This window comes from Homarus americanus, unplaced genomic scaffold, assembly GCF_018991925.1.
Source record: "Homarus americanus isolate GMGI-L3 unplaced genomic scaffold, GMGI_Hamer_2.0 scaffold23110, whole genome shotgun sequence".
Classification (NCBI taxonomy): Eukaryota; Metazoa; Arthropoda; class Malacostraca; order Decapoda; family Nephropidae; genus Homarus; species Homarus americanus.
This window is the reverse complement of record NW_024752122.1, coordinates 287,268-307,564: the sequence shown is the minus strand read 5'-3', so window position 1 is coordinate 307,564 and position 20,297 is coordinate 287,268. Positions and strand designations below refer to the sequence as shown.

General features: G+C 44.4%; 2 protein-coding genes across 7 annotated transcripts in view; both read left to right on the top strand.

Annotated features, from left to right (window-relative positions):
* LOC121854959 (trafficking kinesin-binding protein milt-like) overlaps positions 1 to 20,297 on the top strand; it is a 104,811-nt gene that overhangs the window by 64,929 nt on the left and 19,585 nt on the right. The gene's annotated exons all lie outside the window — the stretch shown is intronic.
* Positions 8,097 to 19,673, top strand: LOC121854960 (myb/SANT-like DNA-binding domain-containing protein 3). 4 transcript variants are annotated; one of them, XM_042349778.1, is made up of 2 exons: positions 8,097 to 8,266; positions 17,453 to 19,673. In XM_042349778.1, the coding sequence occupies exon 2, from the start codon at positions 17,664 to 17,666 to the stop codon at positions 18,903 to 18,905; it is 1,242 nt and encodes a 413-aa protein (XP_042205712.1). In that variant the 5' UTR covers positions 8,097 to 8,266; positions 17,453 to 17,663; the 3' UTR covers positions 18,906 to 19,673. The 4 variants fall into 4 exon arrangements, with proteins under 4 accessions (XP_042205712.1, XP_042205713.1, XP_042205714.1 ...); XM_042349779.1 differs by lacking the exon at positions 8,097 to 8,266 and adding an exon at positions 8,277 to 8,453; XM_042349780.1 differs by lacking the exon at positions 8,097 to 8,266 and adding an exon at positions 8,277 to 8,457.

Below are 20,297 nucleotides of genomic sequence, written 5' to 3'. Positions count from 1 at the left end.
TGGCGAGTGTAGTTGTGATATGAAGTTGAGTGTGGTTTTATAAATGTATATGTGTGACGGTGTGTTGGGTGTTGTTATAATACTGTTTGTGTAGTCTGTGTGCGTGGGCTGGGGTCAGTGTGCTAGATGTTGTTATATTAGTGTAGTTGTGAAGTGTGCGGTGGGTGGGGGCAGTGTGCTGGGTGTTGTGAGGAAGGGAGGGTAGTGGGTGGGGGGTTAGATTCAGGCCTCAGGTTCTTGTTTCCACTGGGAGGGGGGCAACGCAACCACCCGTCTCCCTTGTTTATATACCACACGTAGGGGCAGGCATAGAAGAAAAGGATGAAGAAAATAAATATAAGAGAAAACCGACACAGATGAAAGTGAAGAAGACGAAGAAGAAATAAAAATAAGAGAGAGAAGTCGAATAAGAAGACGAAAAAGTGAAAAGCTAAAGAAGAAGAAGAAACCGCAGTTTTAAGACCTGCATACAATAAAGTTTTCGATAGATCACTATGACAATGCTAGTGAGGGCGAGAGAATCATTGTTAAGTTGTTCTTTAGAAGGTTAGGTTAGCTATTGTTAGTCCAGATCATGGGGAAGACGTCTCCCATAGGAACTGATTCCCCAGAAAAACGGACGAAGGGCCCGGTAGGTAGGTTAGGTAGGTACTGGTCCAGACTTGTTCGCGTTGCAAGAACTGGTCCCTTATATAACTAGCAGGAGGTAGTACCGGTACCTGTCTACGTATGTGCCTCATGCCTTACGTCCCACCCCATCTCGTTAACCACTGGAGAAAGTTTGTAGCAGTGTGATTCCTTTTTAAGTAATACTTTAAGATCGACTTGAAATTGAGATATTGATTTAATGCATCAGTTCCTGGGTTTAAGGTAAGCTGTAAAGGTGGAAAACTCGCTAAATTATTACAATTTATCTGCAAAAAGCTTATGTGTTTTCTATACAAAATTTCATAAGTAGAAGTTATATAACAAGTGAAGAAAATATAACCTACATAATTCTGTTTTTCGTTGGTGAAAACCAGTGTGTATGTATGTACATGATGTTCTTGTTTTAACGCAAAATGGAATCGGGGAAGTTAAGTGAAAATATTAGCCACCACGTCTGTCAGAAATCTGTAAGACAAGTTTAAACTAGATGAAAAAAATTTAGTTTAATAACTCATTTCATAAAATAAGAGGAAACTTAAGGAAATAATGCAAACAATAATCCTGTGTGGGTGTACAATCATCTCGATCATCTCTCTCATACAGTTTCCACATTCGGCAATTAAATATCTCTTGGTCAATCTTGTGTAGAGGGGTGATGCTCTAGCCGACGACTGCTTGTATAACTCTTCTTATTTATCAAATTTATATGAATGTATATTGGGTAAAGTGCAAGTCAAAATAGCCACTCCAGTCTGATATAAGTCAGAGTAGTGAAGATTGGCTGCCTGCGTTTGGGTCGAACGCCCCCTCACCCAGCAGGGCCTAGGAGTTATATAAATGAAATCGTAGACGCCGGCTCCCCAAGATGTTCCCTAACTAGTGAAGACAAACTCTCACTTTTTTTTTATGCTGGAGGTTTGTTGTCCCATATTGACAATGAGTGATGTGAAAAGGCCGGATCAAGTGTCAATGATTTTTTTTAATCTTTACTCATCTGCGGTGAAGCGTTAACCGAGTCTCTTAAGTTTTATGTAGTCCAAATATGAAACTCGAAATGTTAGACTATTATACTGTAATATAGTTTAAATAATGGTAATATTGTAGAAAACAGCAACCGCATAATTCCGGAAATTCACTACACTCAATCGATAGAACTATTTTTTCTATGATCATTGCCTTATATTACGTTAGGTTAGGTAATATATTTTTTATCAGATTCTTTGGTTGCTGTAGTCTGCAATTTTGCCTAATCAATTTCCTCCAACAATAGAGTAGCACTTTATAAGTCACTGAACTAATGGAATGCGAGGGAAATAATAAAAGCATAGTTTACCATTCAGAAGTAAGCCGAAATCCAAAGAAAACTAAAGAGTACAACCAACCGTAGAAAACGAAGCTCACCATTGGAGCCATAACACAAGTAAACTAGACATGTGTCCTAACACCCCATTCCGCCCTCCCGTAAGAAAATCAATATCGACGTAGGGCGGCCGTGTGGGCCCGCTGGCTCCGACCTGAGGAGGGAAGCAAGGTGCAGATAACGGCTATTGATCGGCGATGACTCCTCTGATCTTGTTGGCCCATTTTCTTCGGCTGGTGGTTGGGGTGAAGAGCAGCCTTTTTATGCTTATGATGCCATAATGAGCTGACATATTATAGTGATCTAACAATATTATGGTCTTTCTGGGTATATTGTGAAACGTGAAAATACATACGCTGCTCTAGAGAACGACTGTTATGACAGAAAACAGGTCATCAAAACCAGATAGCATCGCACTAAGTAGGCCCTCACCCTCTCTCCTTTCCTCCCGCCCTCTCTCTGCTCTCACTTTGTCTCCCCCTACGCCTCCCTCATTCCCCCAGCTATCCCTCTCGCCCTCTCTCTCCACCTCACCCGCCGCCTCGCCAACACACCACTCGAAACGCACTTAACTCCAGAGCGAGACTCGTCCCTCTATTACGGGCTCTTATCTTTGTTCCTCTTAATTGTAGATGCTGAAATGTATTAGTCTGTCTTATAGGGAGGGCACTGAAGCTTATCACACGAGGTAGGAGTAAACACGTAAGTCACGAGAGAGAGAGAGAGAGAGAGAGAGAGAGAGAGAGAGTACTTTTCAAGATGATTGAAGAGTCGGATGTCGTCCTTCTCCTCCTCCTCCTTCTCCACCACCAGGCCTCCACTATTACCCCCTTTCTCTCGCCTCCTCCAGGTTTCTAGGCCTTTGGCTTACGCTGTCCTTCTCATCAAACTTGTATTTCTAAGATCACTGGTAAATGCACCAAGTTTGGATATGGAGCCCTTGTGGTGGTGTCGTTTCGTAATGAGTTTCCAATTTTTCCATCAGTAGGATTTTGTCTAGAAAAGTTTCACACACACACACACACACACACACACACACACACACACACACACACACATACATTATATCTTTCCTTTTATACATGTTAAGTTATATTGTAAGTAATAGATTTTGCTACTTTTTCTCGTATGTAAAGTATTTCCTGGATCCCATTTCCGTGGCTGCGTCTCTTCTTATACAGCATCACACGTTCCCATCATCTTGCGGGTCCCATCATCTTGATATCTTGTGTCCTGAATTGATTTCCTCGATGGCGTTAAAGATACCTGTTAAAACATTTAGGTCAAAATTTGTCCATCCTACCTGTGAAGTTCTTACTACCTGGTGTGTCAAGTTGAGCCATCAGCCACTTATCTTTAACCTTCTCTCACCACCTTCATATAACTTGTAGCTTTAACACTGACACACCTGAGCCTCGTTACCAGGCATCCGGAGTCGAGGACTGTCGGCTAGGAAAGGACACCCTTCACAAGATGTACCGGAGAAACGGAGAGAAGGGCAGTAGTTCTTCAATACACGTAAATGTTGTTGGATTAGAAAGTTATTTGTGGTTATGCTGGGATATATACGTCTTGAGCTGTTAGTCATAATCAATAACTTACGTTTTATATGGCTGTTGAGCTGCTTCGTAAATGTTCCTCAGTTTCCGTCACCTCTTCCATTTTGTAAAGACTCTTAGAGTTCTTATCTATTTTATAAAATAATCGTATACCACTGTCCACCTGCTTAATTTTATATGAAACATAAACGCTGGTCTGGTGATCAGCCGTCGTCAGTGTCAGGTTAAAATCTTATCTCTGCTAAGTTCACCCACCAGTGTGCCAATGTGGGGATCTGGGTTTTGCCACCGAGTGTTGGCAGGCTGACTTGTAGGCTTGAACAAGGTAGGGTAAAATAAAGGAAGTTACTGACTCTGGTTACTACTTAGGTGATTAACTCTACCTGTCGGGTTGACCCTCCCAATATTGGGATCCTGGGGTCAGTGGGTCACTATCCCTCAACACTGTGCTGGGTCATGCCAGTGAAACCTCCAACGGCACCACTAGTTAACACTACCACTGACAGCAACACAAACTGTAACACACCACCACCAGTAACACTACCACCACCAGTAACACCACCACCACCACCAGTAACACTACCACCACCAGTAACACTACCACCACCAGTAACACCGCCACCACCAGTAACACCGCCACCGCACCACAGCACCCTACCAATAACTCTCACCGTTAGTAACACCGCCACCACCACCACCACCACCACCAGTAACACCACCGACACCGCCACTACCACTAACACCACCGCCAGTAACATCACCACTACCAGAAACAACACCACCACCACCAGTAACACCACCCACACCGCTACTACCACTAACACCACCACCACCTAGTAACACCGCCACCACTAATCAACACCGCCACCACCACCAACAACACCACCGCCACCACCACCACCCTGGTAACACCACTGACACCGCCACTACCACTAACACACCGCCAGTAACACCGCCACCACCAGTAACACCACAACACCACCACCGGTAACACCACCAGTAACACCGCCACCACCAGTAACATTACCACTACCGGAACAACACCACCGCCACCAGTAACACCACTGACACCGCCACTACCACTAACACCACCACCACCAGTAACATCACTACCAGAAACACCACCACCACCAGTAATACCACCAATAACACCACCACCAACCACCAGTAACACGATCACCAGTAACACCATCACCACCAGTAACACCACCACCAACAACAGTAACACACCACCACCAGTAACACCGCCACCACCAGTAACACCACCACTACCAGTAACACCACCACCACCAGTAACACTACCGCCACCAGTCACGTACCAATACTAGTAATACCACCACCAGTAACATCACCACTACCAGTAACACTACCACCACTACCGCCACCAGTAACATCACACCACCACCACCAACCCTCACTACCGAAACACCACCACCACCAGTAAACCATAACACCACCACCACCACAAACATCACCATGCCCACCAGTAACACTAACCACCACCACCACTTAACACTAACACCACCACCACCAGTAACACCACCACCACCACCAGTAACACTACCACCATCACCAGCAACACCACCACCATTATCACGACCATCACCAGTAGCTCCTCCCCCAGGCTACACACACACACACACACACACACACATACACATGGCGTTTCCTTGGTGCCTTCACACAGTTCCCATCTTGCGTGAAGAGTCATTGAAGTTCACAAAGGGAGCTCTTAGCAGTGCTGTTTTGACCCTCGCCCTGGCCTTGACCTTGGTTCACTTGTAAACAAAGTTGAATCGCGTCGTCCCAGACTATTCCCTTTGATCTGGCAGCTTTGTTGAAATTGGACCTTTAATTTTTAAATACGAGTGTGAAGCATACATTCATACACACACACACACACACACACACACACACACACACACATATATATATATATAACAGCACTTTGTTTTATATAAATACACCCAAATGAATAACACCAAGTTATTCACGACCAGATTACTTGGTTTGCATCTTTCTCAAGGGTCAGCTGATTTAGCAAACACCAGCTCACGCTCAGAGAGTGGCAGTTCACTTTCTACCACTGGACAGGGAAGCTGGGTACCTAACTCAAGTGTTATTTCAAAATGTTATTCACCACACTTCCCTGGAAAGAATTTACAATGTATTCTCTCAGATTGTACCTGTGCATATTACCTGCAAGTCGACAATAAAACAGAAAATGCCAAGAAGTGTTTACATCAAGACCAGCCACTTAAAAGTTCCAGAACTTAATTAAAACAATTAGTGTGATACCAAAACAGCTATCACTCACGCACGCACGCACACATACATACATACATACATACATACATACATACATACATACATGTTTATATAATGAGCCTACTAATAACAAGAACTTTCATATTGAGCGTCTTGGATTCTTCTCCGTAACGCTGCCGTGTTGAGGTGGCGCAGCTTACGTAACATAGCCCGTGTCTGTCAACCAAGGTCAATAGACCTTGCTGTCATCCAACCTAGCCCTCGTCAGAAGTCTTTCATGGCTTTGGTTTGCTTAGTGCTCCGAGATGTTCACCGTGTTGTCAGGATCTAAGGTGAGAGATCGTTGTTGTGACGGTGGTGGTGACGCTATTCTTGTTTAGATCCGCCTGGTATATTTGGCTGGTGGGAGAAATAAAAATAGAGAAATAGATTGAAGAGTCTGGGAGACATTCTGTAGCTTTCTGAAATATATTTTTTTTTTCAGTTTGAATAAAATATTGTGTATTCCTTGTCGGCTGGCGCTTGCGCTCCTCTCTCCACACACACACACACACACACACACACACACACACACACACACACACACACACACACACACACGAGATACAAGAACTCTCTCCAACACCCTGACAGATCTAGGCTACCAAGACCACGCGATGGGTGTGTAAAACGTGCAGATTTGCGACCAACCTGAAGGAGGCAGGGACGAGGACTGCTAGGTGTGAAGAAGCCTCCTGTTCCTCGGGACGTCGCCTTTACCAACCCACAAGACAGTTTATAAGACTCTATAACCATCGACATTACCTCCAAATCTTTAAATTGTTTCACTCTAAGTTACTTCTCCTTTTTATGAAAGATTTTGTCAGTCAAGTGACCCAATCCCCAATTTCACTGTATGTTACTTCTCTCTTCTATTTTTTCTAACCCTTTCACTGCGTGTCACGCACTTGTCATTTTATTCTGGCCACCGCCAAGCGATTTTATTCAGCTTAGGGTAACCTGCCGCTGTGAAAGGGTTAATATATATTTTCAGCTATTTGGCTGCCATATTCTTTCTATAAACCGTTTTTTTTATTAATTATTGTTATTACACACACACACACGCACCTATAATAATAATAATAATAATAATAATAATAATAATAATAATAATAATTATTATTGTTCGCCCCTCGTGTACAAGGTTAGCCGGCCCTAGGGCCACCTAGGCATGAATTTGTTTAAGGTGTAGAAGCTGTCGCTAACGCAACAACCACAACCTAAGTTAACGAGTTGCATGAACCAGTGTCAAGGAATAGTCCGAGAAGACCGGACTACTCGCTAACTGCACTGGCTAATCATTACCCCGAAACAGAATCCGCAAATCGATTAACATCCAGGTTCCCAATTACTGCTGGGTAGACAGAGGCAAATGGTATAAAGAAACTTGCCCATAGTTTCACCCTGACCATTACACTATGGGTCGCACACACACACCCACCCCTACAGACACACACACACACACACACACACACCCACCCCTACAGACACACACACACACACACGCACACACACCATCTGCCAGGCCACACTTCTTCCTTGTGAGTCATGGCGTCGACGTCTGCGTGTACGGGACCTTTTGACAACATTGTTCTCTGGTTTCTCTTTACGTAAGTCTAATTGTCACTACCACCACCACCACCACCACCACATGACAGCACGCCCTAACCTTTCACCCAACCTACATAGTACCTTTACAAAATACAATTATCTTCCTCCCCAATCCTCCACACAACCAAACTCTACTACTACTACCAACACCACCACTGAGCCCTCACCTTCAACCAGGCAGGCCACTTCTCTCTCAGCTGCCAGGTACTAGAACTCACCACTGTGCTTTAGTTATTCTGACCAATTTTTTCTTGTCACTTCACCACTACAACTAGACCTGTCACCAATTCTTAATCCTACGCCGCAAGTCACACACACACACACACACACACACACACACACACACACACACACACACACACACACACACACTCTACCACCAACCCAAACCATGGTGATCATCCGTACATCTTCTGATACTACAACTCGCGTCCCGCCACCACCACCACCATATCAACCATTCTCTCCATCCTCCACTCTTCCCTCCCTCCCCCTTTCCACCCCTCCCTCCCCTCTACACCTCCCTCCCACTCTCCGCTGCTCCTTATCCTCCCTCCCTCCCCCGGCCCACTCCCGCCCCCCACACTCCCCGCGCACTCGCACACCCCTCAGCCGGCACTGACGAGGCATCAGCCCAGAGACTCGCACTCATTCCCGCACCTCCAAGTCTCCTCCTCGAATTGTCCCAGTTCCCCTTTCTTTACCATCCCCTCACCTTGTCGTGACAGCCCTCCATCGCTTATTCCTACTGTCAGAAAAGTAGGAGGAGGCAGAGAGAGAGGTAAAAGGGTTGTTGGAGCGAGATAAGATGTGAGGGAAGTGTGAGTGCAGGCCCAAGACGGAGAGGGAGGGAGCCGCGCGCTTCTTGAAGGAGTGGTCGATCGTCCGGAGTCATCGGTACACACACAACCACGCTCTGCTGCCGTCCTGGCGTGTCTACACGGGATTATCTACACAGCTGCTGCCATGTGTGTGTGTGTGTATATATGTGTGCGCTGTCACGTGAACTGTGTGTATACAACCTGGATGGCTAGCTTGTGGTGGTTATAGCCAGTTAGTCTGTCCAACCTGTACATGACAGATGAGTGATGAAGTTTTATGTTTTGAAAATCTGAACAATAGTTTTGAAACATGCGGCGGTTTATGTTGTCGTGTATGGTGTTAAGAAGTGGGGGCTGGTGACAGGGACACGTGCTGCCACGTGCTTACACCGCCCGTACGCTTCGCAGACACCTGTGCAACGCTGATTCTGCGTATTGAATTGTTGTAGGTGTTGCTTAGTGACAGTGAATCTGTGTTGACTGTAAACAATAGTGTGCACATGTACTGTTGACGCACAGTTACTTTTTTGTGCGTTGTTCATGTGCAGTAATTGTAAATTATGCTGTGCAGTGAGAACTTGTGTTACTTGTGCAGCAAGAACATGTGTGTTTGTCGTTCATATAAAGTTACATCCACACAGGTTAAAGTGCACATTTGTATTAGCGATGTAAAGTGATATGAATGATATAAGCCTCGGTGCAAATGGAAATGGATTATTATGTAAGCGTGGGAGCCTCGCACAACTGGTGAGCAAAGTGCGTATCGACCTTGACAACACAGCTGAGTCTACGCTATACACCAGAGGGAACCTCTCGGTGCCCTGTTGTTGTTGCCGAACGATGAGCAGCATTAAGATGGGATGGACAGAGAAACAAGCCTCCGCAGGCACCCATCACCTAAATAATTCAAACGTCGGCCGCCCACCGGAGTTGAGGGTGGGTGAGGAGTGAGGGTGGGCGAGGGGCGGCCGCCGCCGACGGGAGGGCCACCAAACCACTCTGCCGACCCGCTAGCATTGAGTGGTGGCGCCGCCCCACGGTTGCCAGGGAGGCTTATCCCGAGTCTGCCCACCCTACCTACCTACCTACCTACTTACTACTACTCCTCTCTTCCTGCCTCCCTACCTTCCCCACCTACATACCTCCCTCTCTTCCTCCCACCCTCCATATACTGTATTCTCTCTCGTTCACTCTCGGACATTATTCTCATCCTTCTTTCTTATGGTTATTTGGGATGGCGCGGCAGTGTAGTGTACAGAATGGCAATATGTAATGGTGTAGTGTTCAGTTTGGGGGAAGAATGTTAAAGGGGAGTAATAACTATAGAACAACCACCAAGAAGAGCAAACAACCAGAAAATTATAAAACAAGAATTTGAACGCGTAGAAACTTGAATAAATTTATAATAAGTGTAAGGGCAGATGAATAGAGGAAAGTCATACATATATCAGACAAAATGAAATAATAAACATTTATAAATAAACCTCAAAGACGTTTAAATGCAAGTCAAAAGTATTTAGAAACTAATCAAACAAAACGGGGGTCAAAAAGCGTATATAAACGGGTTGGACTTATAAAAACAAGCATCAAATTCCTGAAAGTGGCAACGTGTGTGTTTCAAGGGGGGGGGGGGACTCAAGTGCAGCTGAGTGCACCTCGCCCCTTGAGTTGCCTACACGAGAATGTTGGTTGGTTGGTTGATTAGGTTGCCACTAGCTTGTTGATGCTCCGCCCCCTCAACACCACCACACTGAGAGCACCACTGATGCTTCACGTCCATCATCACCTTCACCACCACACTGGTTATTATCATTTGCAACATTACCAGTGGTACACCACCATTACCACTCCACCACACTGGTACACTATCACCACCACTTCACCAGAGAGACACCACCAGCTGCCGTAAACCTTACTGCGAGACAACGCCGTTTTCTAATAAAGAACGAAACGTAGACGAATGTAATTGTTGGGACTTTGAAACGGCGAGCCATAAATGGTGTAGTGGCAACTGAGTAAAGTTTTCAAGGTTTCTGAGAGTGCAGTCAAGTGTAGTGCGTTGGCCACCACCAGACGAGGTAGTGGGTGGGCTGTTGACGCTTCGCAGAGATTGCTCATATTTATAACGCCAACCTTAACTTAGAGCTTAAGTGCACATCATGATGGCACTGGTTTGAGCACTTAATTGGCGTCAAAAGTGTTGTTCAGTTTTTTCAAAAGATGAAAACGTTAAAAACATTTTCCATAACATCAGGCCTAAAAACATGACTTATTAAGCAATAACACAAAGACTGGCGGAAATGGCGTCAAAATTACCAAAAGACTATCGTAATTCGACCCGTTTTTTTTCTTTGAGGAAATGTGCGTAAGAAATATTTGAGGATCCGGGACTTGCAGGTCGATAGACCGAGGTCATTGCTCGCCTTATACGCCAACCCACTTGTGATAACCCTTGTTTATATATCTGTCCTCTGAGTCATGTATATAAATCTGTCTGAAGGAATAACTCTCTCTCTACACACTTTTTAATCAAACGTTTTTTCTTACCTCGACTGTTAAACATTTTAGACGCGATAATGAGGTACCTCCCTTAAAACCTCTATGATGTTTATTCCAACTGCCATAGATGTTTAGCGTACTGTTGCAGGTGTGTGTGTGTGTGAGTAAGAAGGGAGTCCTCCGCCTCCTCCTCCTCCTCCTTTTTGACACTTTGTCGTTACTCAGGTTGCTGGAGCGTGTGGGGGGCAGTGGGAGTGGAATGTGCGGGTGGGTGGGGATTAGGGATGGGTCGTGGTGGGTTGTGGGTGGGTCGGTATGAGTTTTGGTGGGTTGGGAAGGGATCGTTATGAAAAGAAACTAAAAGTATTTATTTAACGAGAAGTAATACAATTGGAAAGTATTTAGTAATATAGATAGGTTAGGTAATTACACGTGACTGAGACTGTTGAGAACTTGTAGATCTTTTTATTTCAAGTTTATATTTTATGTATGATTAATGTACTTAAGCTTATGGCATAAATAAGCTGGAAAATTTAGTGTACAATTTCAGTTCAAAATTCCCTCAAGACACTTTGGATTATGCATAGTATTACAGCTGGTGAACTTGTCATTGTGGACCATGTAAAATATTGCTAAAAAATGTCGAGAGAATATTGTCCTCAACTGTTCAAAGAATATGTTAAGTTGACTATCATAGAGGTTTCATTCCTTTGTTTTTGTTTTATTTCGTTATGTGAGAAATCCTGGTAAATTATGACACAAAATATGAGAATCTCACATCGTTACACAATATCATTCGTTTATGCAACACAAAGGACACCAATGAAAACCATAAGGAGACATATTGTACATTAACATTTTACCTTGTTCCACACCAGCTGGGATAACTTGTACAGCACACTTGTTCTTGGACGATTGGTATATTAATTGAAGTGACTTATAAGTAGAGGAGTATTTAGGGTGGTAGGCGGTGTGTGTGGTAGGAAGGCGAGAGGAAGTATGGTGTATATACAATGGTAGACGAGCGGGAGGTAGGGAGTATAGTGGTAGATGGCAGATTCGAGGCGGCGAGAGTTGGCGGGTGAGTAGAACGGGGCAGGAGGGGGGAGGATGTTGGCGGGAGGAGAGGTGTAGGGAGGCGGAATGGTGGCGGCGTGTGGTAGGTAGAGAGGAGGATGCTGGAGGTGGCCTAGTGAGAGAGAGGGAGACAGGGGTGAGAGTGAAGGTGAGGGCTGACGTGAGACAGTTCTTTGTCAACAAGAATGGATTTATAAAGCGTAAGAAATGTCAATATTCTGAGTGTCGACGGTAAAGTAAGACTGATCTTTGAGGCATGAAAAATTTATATAGTACTTCAAATATAATACATCGTTGAATAATATCCTTAAATATTGTGTTTCAAAGATCATAATATCTTATGTTTATGAATGGTGCGATGGAAGTCTTAATGGGGCATAAATTAGGTTAAGGACCTGTTTACAGTAGAGAGATCCAGTTCATGTATTTCTTCCCGGCGCGACACCTGGGAGGGGAAGTCCCTGTTGCCGTCCAACCAACATCCATATTTAGAAATGGATTTTTAAGCAGACTAGGCTTATAGATACGTTACTACTGGATCTCAGATTAAGTCGACAAGCAGCTTATTCTGTGGTTATTATTCAGTGATATGGTTCACTGTACTATACTGTGGCACGACGGAATTTAACAACGATTTTAGTACCATGTGTGTGTGTGTGCGTATGCGTGTGTGTGTGCTCGCGCGCGCAATTCAATACAGCTTTCCACGTAGAATTAAGGAACTTTGTGAATCCACTGTCAACCGATGAACTGAAGGATATTCCGTGCGAAATACACCTTTTCACATATCCGTTGAGACATTGTTACATAACTATTTGACAAATTTCATAACCGAATGACAGAACACATATCGAATGACAATCTAAAATAACTGTTGGTGGTATGTCATTCTCCAATTGTTACATTCTCAAACTATATGGAGACTCGGTTTATTGTTCACGTCTGTCAATTTCATAACTTACGTCAATCACTTCCGTTAGCATGAACCAACAGTTATTTCAGCTTGTCATTCGATATGTGTTCTGTCATTCGGTTATGAAATTCATCAAATAGTTATGTAACAATGTCTCAACGGATATGTGAAAAGGTGTATTGTAGATTTTTGTGAACTGGAGTATGACATCCGTGAAGCTACAATTCCTTTTATATACTGTATGCAGTACACCCGGGACTATTAACAGATTTTTCCGTATTTCCCTCAACTACTAATATCGCTAACTCCTTCTTATAACACTGTCTTAATCCACATAAGTAAGATTCTCGAACGTAGGTAGGATTAATTTTATCTTTAATGTGAGAAAAAATAAGCACCTGTCTGTCCGATTATTGGAGTTACCTGGTGGCTTCCTCCCTCCCTGTAGTGTGTACCTGGTGGCCTCCTCCCTCCCTGTAGTGTGTACCTGGTGGCCTCCTCCCTCCCTGTAGTGTGTACCTGGTGGCCTCCTCCCTCCCTGTAGTGTGTACCTGGTGGCCTCCTCCATCACTGTAGTGTGTACCTGGTGGCCTCCTCCATCCCTGTAGTGTGTACCTGGTGGCCTCCTCCATCCCTGTAGTGTGTACCTGGTGGCCTCCTCCATCACTGTAGTGTGTACCTGGTGGCCTCCTCCATCCCTGTAGTGTGTACCTGGTGGCCTCCTCCCCTGTAGTGCCTCCTCCATCCCTGTAGTGTGTACCTGGTGGCCTCCTCCCCTGTAGTGTGTACCTGGTGGCCTGTGTGGCCTCCTCCCTCCTGTAGTGTGTGTACCTGGTGGCCTCTCCCTCCTGTGTGTACCTGGTGGCCTCCTCCATCCCTGTAGTGTGTACCTGGTGGCCTGCTCCCTCCCTGTAGTGTGTGTACCTGGTGGCCTCCTCCTGTAGTGTGTACCTGGTGGCCTCCTCCATCCCCTAGTGTGTACCTGGTGGCCCTCCATCCCTGTAGTGTACTGGTGGCCTCCTCCATCCCTGTAGTGTGTGGCCTCCTCCCTCCCTGTAGTGTGTACCTGGTGGCCTCCATCACTGTAGTGTGTACCTGGTGGCCTCCATCACGTGTACCTGGTGGCCTCCTCCATCCCTGTAATGTGTACCTGGTGGCCTGCTCCCTCCCTGTAGTGTGTACCTGGTGGCCTCCATCCCAGTAGTGTACCTGGTGGCCTCCTCCATCACCTGTGTAGGCCTCCTCCATCCCTGTAGTGTGTACCTGGTGGCCTCCTCCCTCCCTGTAGTGTGTACCTGGTGGCCTCCTCCATCCCTGTAGTGTGTACCTGGTGGCCTCCTCCATCCCTGTAGTGTGTACCTGGTGGCCTCCTCCATCCCTGTAGTGTGTACCTGGTGGCCTCCTCCATCCCTGTAGTGTGTACCTGGTGGCCTCCTCCATCACTGTCCGCGTCCCTCCTTGCAACCACAGCACATGAAAGCTCCTCCGTAGCCTCACCTGTGACGTTCCCTTGATTTTACGCTTCGTTCATTGTACAGTAATAATTGTAACAGTAATATTAACTATGGTACTGTAATAATAATAATAAAAATAATGTTTGTAATGGTAAAGATACGGTAATAATAACGATGATAATATAGGCTACCATTAAAAATAACAATATAAATTTTGTATATATTAATAACAGTGCAATACTGATAATAATAACAAATAATAACGATAATAACACTCAACCGTCTCCAACAATGGTGTGTTCGTGTTCATTATGCTGGGACACGGTGGGCGTCTCTGTGATGAGTGCGTGTCGTCGACCACCCCGAGGACACGACCGCTGCATCTCCCACCCCCTTACGCAAACACACAAACACATTCGCACGCACTATCATATACACATGAGTTATCAAAAATATATATTATTACTCTGTATGAGAGAGAGAGAGAGAGAGAGAGAGAGAGAGAGAGAGAGAGAGAGAGATGATGATGATGATGATTAACAGTGTATTAACAAATACAGCAGCCATAAGCTGAAAATATACAGATGACATAAATGGCACATACAGTATATAATAACAAGGGGAGAGGGTCATTTACAGAAGAATTTCAACACAGTTTCAGTACAAGAGTGAGATTGGTAGGGAGTTAGCACACAGGTTAACTACGAGTTGTTGATAATTTTTCAATGAATGGAATTGATCTGTTCTTTATAGCGATCAGTACGTGGTCATTTAGGCTGGGTGTAGTTGTAGTGTTGAACAGCAATTCGCGGGCGAGGGATCTCAGGTGGGAGCAGATGATGACGAGGATGGTGTAATAGATTCTCCTTAAACTTACAGATGAGGTCATGGTGATGATCAGAGGGAGCCGAGAGGATCGGTATATTGGGCGCTTCTTGATAAGTGGTGTAAGAGGGGGAGAGAATAGTCTTGCACGCCCTTTTCTGCACTCTTTCTAGGAGTCCTCTCTGTGTGCCATTTAAGGAGAATGATCAGGCAGGAGAACCATAGGTGATCTTAGGAAGCATGAATGTTGAGTATAGACACCCATCGTCTCATAACCAAGGGTTATGAGATGAAAGCAGAAAGACTTGACAATTGTGCTGACGTGTGCTCACCAATTCAGTTTGTGAGTGTGCGGGAACCTACACGAGGTTTACCTACAACTGTGGTCTGCTTTAAAATATCATGTGTAGTGGTTCAGAAGTTATAGAACTTCACGTGTAGTGGTTCACAAGTTATAGAACTTCACGTGTAGTGGTTCACAAGTTATAGAACTTCACGTGTAGTAGTTCACAAGTTATAGAACTTCACGTGCAGTGGTTCATAAGTTATAGAACTTCACGTGTAGTGGTTCATAAGTTATAGAACTTTACGTGCAGTGGTTCATAAGTTATAGAACTTCACGTGTAGTGGTTCACAAGTTATAGAACTTTACGTGCAGTGGTTCATAAGTTATAGAACTTCACGTGTAGTGGTTCACAAGTTATAGAACTTCACGTGCAGTGGTTCATAAGTTATAGAACTTCACGTGCAGTGGTTCATAAGTTATAGAACTTCACGTGCAGTGGTTCATAAGTTATAGAACTTCACGTGTAGTGGTTCACAAGTTATAGAACTTCACGTGGAGGGGTTCAGAAGTTTTCGAACTTCACGTGTAGGGTTGAGAAGTTATAGAACGTCACGTGGAGGGGTTCACAAGTTATAGAACTTCACGTGTAGTGGTTCACAAGTTATAGAACTTCACGTGGAGGGGTTCAGAAGTTATATAACTTCACGTGTAGGGGTTCAGAAGTTATAGAACTTCACGTGTAGTGGTTCAGAAGTTATATAACTTCACGTGGAGGGGTTCAGAAGTTATATAACTTCACGTGTAGGGGTTCAGAAGTTATAGAACGTCACGTGTAGTGGTTCACAAGTTATAGAACTTCACGTGGAGGGGTTCAGAAGTTATATAACTTCACGTGTAGGGGTTCAGAAGTTATAGAACTTCACGTGTAGTGGTTCAGAAGTTATAGAACTTCACGTGTAGTGGTTCAGAAGTTATATAACTTCACGTGGAGGGGTTCACAAGTTATAGAACGTCACGTGGAGGGGTTCACAAGTTATAGAACGTCACGTGTAGTAGTTCAGAAGTTATATAACTTCACGTGGAGGGGTTCACAAGTTATAGAACGTCACGTGTAGTGGTTCAGAAGTTATATAACTTCACGTGGAGGGGTTCACAAGTTATAGAACGTCACGTGTAGTAGTAGTTCAGAAGTTATATAACTTCACGTGGAGGGGTTCACAAGTTATAGAACGTCACGTGTAGTAGTTCACAAGTTATATAACTTCACGTGGAGGGGTTCACAAGTTATATAACTTCACGTGGAGGGGTTCAGAAGTTATCTAACTTCACGTGGAGGGGTTCACATCTATTGTCTCTACAATATTATCAGTCTGTTACATACTTGAGTAAAGTAGGATTGCTTGTCCACATGTCTGGCTAAACATTTTGTGAACGTGGATCGTGTGCTAATGGGAGGAGATAATTGTATGAAATTTGTCAGACTTTGAGGACAGTAAATGGATTACACTAGTTAAATTATTTCTTGGTTATTCCAAATGGTGGAGTGTCGGCCATTTTGTCTTACTGGTTTCAGTGGGATTATGTCTTTTATGTTAAAATTAGACAATTTTATGATATTTTGCCACATTCTGGTTCGTATGGGGATGATGGAGGTTTTATTGTGTTTTATTTAATTCAAAATGGCAGACTGGCCAATTACATTGTTTACATACCGTAATAATATTTTGTATCTCATAATGCTGTTACACTCCGATGCTTCCTTCCTCTATCACTGGGGAGGATAAGGTGCGTATTACTGTGTTGTGGGGGTCTTGTTGCCCCGTCTGTCTCATCTTTATTAGTGCATTGTTTCAATTATAGGGAATTTACGTTCAATATTATATTTGAGTGTAAAATGAGAGGAAGATCACAAAAACATTGTTCAGGTGGATGAATTCTTTAGGTTTGTGTAGCGTGACCTATAATAATTATTATTACTGTAACCTTTATAGTGAAACTATTACCAGAAATTTAGTGTGTCGAAAATGTTGAATTATACCCTTGTTATTATTTTCTTGTCATCGTTAATTAAATTGTGACATTTCTTTTTCAGAAATAAGGAAAACCATTGATATTAGATACCTCATGTTGCAGGACGTTACAGTGATAAGCCAAACGTACTTTAGTGCAACAATGCCCACCTATACCTCAGGGGATCGCTGACTAGTGCAGGAAGCGTACAAAACATGTCTTAAAGTTTACGATGTCTTGAAGAGCAGGTGGGGGGCAGTGTTGTGTCCTAAATTAAGGTGGTGTGTGTGAGGATGCTAGAGGGCGTCGGAATGCCCCTGGTGTACAGCACAGGCGGGGCAGCGGGCCGCGAGCAGAGACGCCCAATGTGGACACAACATGAGAAGGCGGTACTGAGACTTCTCATGCGACAGTACGCTGGTGTTACTGAGTTCGACCCACCGGACGTCCATAAACACCCCATCAGGAACGAGATGTGGCGGCTCCTGACGGCGAGATATAACGCTCATCCACACGTCAGGTCCCGCGACACAAAACAACTAAGAAAGGCGTGGGAGAATCTCAAGTATCGCGCACGCAAATTGGGTTCAGAAAGTCAGAGAAGTGCGAGACAGCAGAACAATAGCGTTGAGTCAAGTTGGCCTCTTGATGGTGTGACGCTGCCCGGACCACCGTCACCACCCCTAAACAACACCACACCCAGGGAGGCTGGAGAAGTGGGGGACTGGAGAGGAGAATCCGAAGAAGAATCTCACAGAAATCTAGATGATATTGAAGAAGTAGAGAAAGACGTAAAAGACGAAGTGGAGGACGATCCTCTCCAATCTCAGGAAAGTCTCGATCACACTCACCCTCTCAGTGATCGAGGACCAGCTGTGCTAAACCTCCACCCACTGGTGTCTTCCCTCTTAAGTGGTGGTTTAGGATCATTAACTACTCTACCATTTTTGACATCTAATCCAGGTTCTCAGCTGGCATCTGGGCTTCTCCTTCCTCATGCTGTGTCATCCTTTTCAACAGCGGATTCTGAGCTATGTCAAACGATTCTGAGGTCTTCCATGGATGCCACTTCCATTACCTCCACCTCACCAACGACAGCTACCTCCGCCCCGACTACGACCGCCACTACCTCAGGCACATGTACTTCTACCTCAGGGGCGTCCGTCACTATTAATGGTGTTTCTCAGGCAATTCTAAACACATCTCCCAATACCACATCCGCCCCCTCAACTCCCGTAGACAAACACGCAAGAACAGACTCTCCAGCTGAGCCACCATTGGATGACCGTCTTCATCAGCGTCTGTCAGGTGTAGAGACCACAATCCGACACACGGAGGAACAGCACCAGACACAACTGCAGCTGCTTAGATTACAGATAGCGCAGTCTGTAGCAGAGCACGAGGCTAAGATGAGAGTCTTAGGAGCACAGCTAGAGTACTGGCAGCGGCGTCTTCGTGTGCAGCAACGGGTCTCCAACGCCTTGTCATCTATCACCCAAAACGACCCCGATTTTGAAGATGAGCCGCCAGCTTGACCTTTCGTTACCTCCTTTAGTAACTGTCCCTGTCGAGAGTAGCAGAAGTATTTCGTTGCAGGTAGAATGCTAGAAAGGTTGTGAATAGTTATCACGAGTGAAATAATGTCAAAATAGTAGTTCTGGTAGGTAAAACAAGGGTCAACTCCTACAAGATCAGGCTGGAAGTCATTCACTAGTATGATGTAATCATTCCAGAAATGTTTGTGTAAGTAGTAAGTACAGCGTCGTACCCATGTCGTTGGCCTCAAGTTTGCACTATCAATACGGCTATTAGATTGTTCAGGATAAGGAAACAAGTATTACAAAATAGTCATTACTGATTTACCTCAAGAGTGGTATGTATGTATGTTGATATATGTGAGCTGTAAACAGTGAATGTGTATTAAATAATAATAAACCTCCTGGATGTGTGTGTAGGCCGGAGTGTGTGTGTTGGGGTCGGCCAGTTGGTCAATACCCGCCACTGCTAACAATTATATTTTGATGCACTCACCCTGGCTCAGCTGTTCCACCACTCAGCTTTAACACATCAACCAACTGGCACTGAAGGACTCTCACATCTAGAGTTTTTGGAAGCCTGGAGGATGTATTGATAATGGAATATGTTGTCATGCGTCTCAGTGATTGTTCCCACACTCTGGTACTGGACAAATCTACCTACAAAAAAAAACCTGTACATATTCCGTATACCTGATTGTATTTACACAGAAAATATATTTTTAGTAAATCATTGTGTGGTATATCATCAATAAATAAGATGAAGTATTCATATTTGATTACCCGTATACCAATGTACACACGATCAATAAAGTATCTGCACATTCCGGGCGAAAGAATCAGACACCACAGACGATGGCTATTGCAAAATTCCATATATCTATTGATAGCGACACTATCTATTTTATGCATACTGCAGTGAGTATTTCTATTATATGCACATTCAGAATAAAATAGATTTATCTTGCGAACTATGTATAGCGTCAAAGGTGTAATGATCATTTAGGAAATCATCGGACCTAATGTGCTCAGATACTGTTTTGATAGTGTGTTGAGTAAAGATTATAATGCTTCAGTGTAAAAGGCAGACAAGGTTTGTGGTGGCAAAGTACAGTACAGTACTGATAATTTTATATACACCTACTAAAAAATTATTCGGCATCCTTGGCTCTGATACACCCCCGCAACGATCACTGGTACAGAAGCCGTGATTACGTGGTATGGTTGGTACCTCTCTCTCTCTCTCTCTCTCTCTCTCTCTCTCTCTCTCTCTCTCTCTCTCTCTCTCTCTCTCTTTACACACATACAGAGAGAGACAGGGGCACCAACCACACCACGTAATCCCGGCTTCTGTACCAGTGATCGTTGCGGGGGTGTATCAGAGCCAAGGAT

Coding starts and splice junctions, on each gene's coding strand:
- LOC121854960 (XM_042349778.1), top strand. CDS start 17,664: ATGCTAGAGGGCGTCGGAATGCCCCTGGTGTACAGCACAGGCGGGGCA.